This window comes from Corapipo altera, unplaced genomic scaffold (assembly GCF_003945725.1).
Source record: "Corapipo altera isolate COAL_440 unplaced genomic scaffold, ASM394572v1 132806, whole genome shotgun sequence".
NCBI lineage: Eukaryota > Metazoa > Chordata > Aves > Passeriformes > Pipridae > Corapipo > Corapipo altera.
In genome coordinates, this window is record NW_020888530.1 from 1 (window position 1) to 2813 (window position 2813).

The 2813-nt window shown below is 63.7% G+C and overlaps 1 protein-coding gene across 1 annotated transcript; it reads left to right on the plus strand.

Moving 5' to 3' along the window:
- Positions 1–1008: 1008 nt before the first annotated feature.
- LOC113941989 (mucolipin-1-like) lies at positions 1009–2567 on the plus strand (the record flags this gene model as incomplete). Its single annotated transcript, XM_027633124.1, has 2 exons — positions 1009–1215; positions 2411–2567. Coding segments are annotated over exons 1-2 (364 nt in total), but the record flags the coding sequence as incomplete, so codon positions are not given.
- Positions 2568–2813: the final 246 nt, after the last annotated feature.

Below are 2813 nucleotides of genomic sequence, written 5' to 3' on the forward strand. Positions count from 1 at the left end.
GGGGCGGGAGGGGTGTCACGTCGTGGTCGCCCTGGTGACACGTCCCCAGGGTCCGGGTGCCACACCCTGGGGTGCCTCAGGCTGTGCCAGAGTGTCCCCAAGAGGGGGGACAACCGGGGCTGTCACCTGCTCCCGGCCTGGCCTGGAAACTCTGGCGGGAGCTGCTGGGACAGTCACGGGACAGGGAGGAAACGGTGACATGTGACATGTGTGTGACATCCCCCCGTCTGCTGGCTCAGCACGAGGGGGCTGTCCTGTCACCCGCGGTCACCCGCGGTCACCCGGGCCCTTGTCCTGCTAATGAGTGTCGTGGTTAATTAATCAGAGCTAATTGTGGGCACGTGGAGGGGTTTGGAGCAGGGAAGGAGCTGAGGAGGAAGAGGAAGTTCGGGGTCCTCGGTGTCCCCGCGGGGTGTGGGGACATTACGGGGTCACGAGTGTCCCCAGGGGGATTGTCCTCACCCCATCTGTGGTGGGGCAGTGTGTCCCCAGGGAGATTGTCCCCTCCATCAGGACACGAGTGTCCCCAGGGAGATTGTCCTCACCCTCCATCAGGACACAAGTGTCCCCAAGGAGATTGTCCCCATCCCACCTGTCCCCAAGGAGATTGTCCCCTCCATCAAGACATGAGTGTCCCCAAGGAGATCGTCCCTCCATTTCCAGTGGGATGTGCATGTCCCCAAGGAGATCATCATCCTCTGTCTGTGGGGTGACACCCGTGCCCCCAGGGAGATCATCCCTCCACCTTCAGTGTCCCCAGGCAGGTTGTCCCCCCCCCGTCTGTGGGGTGACACCCGTGTCCCCACGGAGATCATCTCCGGTGGGAGAGGGACTTTGCCTCAGGAAAACGGGGCAGTTCAAGAGGTTTTGGGGACACCGGATGGCAATGGGGACAACCTCAGGGCCATGCCGGCCGCCCCTCGTCACCTCGAGGTCCCCCAGTCACGCGGTGATGCCGTTTCCCCTCCCGTGAGCACCTTTGGGGCCAAATGACCATGTTTTGGGGCCATGGGGCCTGGGCTGACAGTGGTGGCCTTCGTCCCCCAGCTCATCCTCTTCGGGCTCAGCAACCAGATGGTGGTGGCCTTCAAGGAGGAGAACACGGTGGCCTTCAAGCACCTCTTCCTCAAGGACTACGTGGATGGCGCCGACGACTCCTACGCCGTCTACACCCAGCGCGGCCTCTACGAGCGCGTCTTCTACGCCCTGGACAAGGTGGGACAGGGGGGTCTGGGGACATGGAGGGGGTTTGGGGACATAGAATTGGCTCCAGGGCCACCTCCAGCTCCCAAGGGCATCCCTGCTCCTCTGTTTGGCCATTCCCTGCTCTACTGTTTGGCCGTTCCCTGCTGCTGCACTTGGCCATTCCCAAGGAGACCATCGGCCGCTGCACCTACGAGTGGGACCGTGGGGCTGGTGTGGGGCCGTGGGGCTGGTGTGGGGCTGTGGAGGTCCTTGGGGCCACAGAGGTGCCTCAGGAACGTGGAGGTGGTTTGGGGCCACCTCTGGCCCCTTATCCCGCAGTTCTTGGCCATTCCCAATGAGACCATGGGCTGCTACACCTACGAGTGGGGACACGGGGGTGATTTGGGGCCGTGGGGATGGTGTTGGGGCTATGGGGGTGATTTGGGGTCATGGGGATGGTGTGGGGCTATGGGGATGGTTTGGGGCCACAGAGGTGTCTCAGGGCCCTTGTCCTGCAGTCCTTGGCCATCCCCAATGAGACCATGGGCTGCTACACCTACGAGTGGGGACGCGGGGGTGATTTGCCATGGGGATGGTGTGGGGCCATGGGGATGGTTTGAGGTCACAGGGGTGGTTTGGGGCCATGTCCAGCCCCTGAGGGCCCTTGTCCTGCAGTCCTTGGCCATCCCCAGCAAGGCCATCGGCCACTACACCTACAAGTGGGGACACGGGGGTGATTTGGGGACATGGAGATGGTGTGGGGCCATGAGGGTGGTTTGGGGTCAGAGGGGTGGTTTGGGGCCGTGGAGGTGGTTTGGGGTCAGAGGGGTGGTTTGTGGTCAGAGGGGTGGATTGGGGCCATGGAGGTTTCTCAAGGCCCTTGTCACACAGTACCTGGCCCTGCCTGGTGAGGCCCTGGGTTGCTACGTGTACATGTGGGGACACGGAGGTGGTGTGGGGTCAGAGGAGTGGTTTGGGGTCAGAGGAGTGGTTTGGGGTCAGAGGGGTGGTTTGGGGCCATGGAGGTGTCTCAGAACCCCCTTGTCCCACAGTACCTGGCTGTGGTGGTTTGGACTAGGCCTTCCTTGGTGACCAAACCACCACACTGGCCCTGCCCGGTGAGGCCCTGGGCCGCTACGCGTACGTGTGGGGACATGGAGGTGGTGTGGGGTCAGAGGGGTGATGTGGGGCCATGTCCAGCCCCTGAGGCCACCTTGTCCCACAGTACCTGGCCCTGCCCGGCGAGGCCCTGGGCCGCTACGCGTACGTTCGGGGCGGCGCCGGGAACGGCTCCGCGCTCCTGCTGTGCCAGCGCTACTTCCGCAAGGGCCGCATCGACCCCGCCAACGACACCTTCAACATCGACCCCCACATCGTGACAGGTGGGCCCACAGATCCCCCCTAAAGCCACTGTGGGGTCCCGGGGCCCACAGCCCACCCCCCCAAAGCCACTGTGGGGTCCCGGGGCCCACAACTCAACCCCCAAATCCACTGTGGGGTCCTGGGGCCCACAGCTCAACCCCAAAGCCACTGCGGGGTCCCAGATCCCACAGCCACCCCCCAAATCCACTGTGGGGTCCAGGGGCCCACAGCTCAACCCCAAAGCCATCACAGGGTCCCAGATCTCA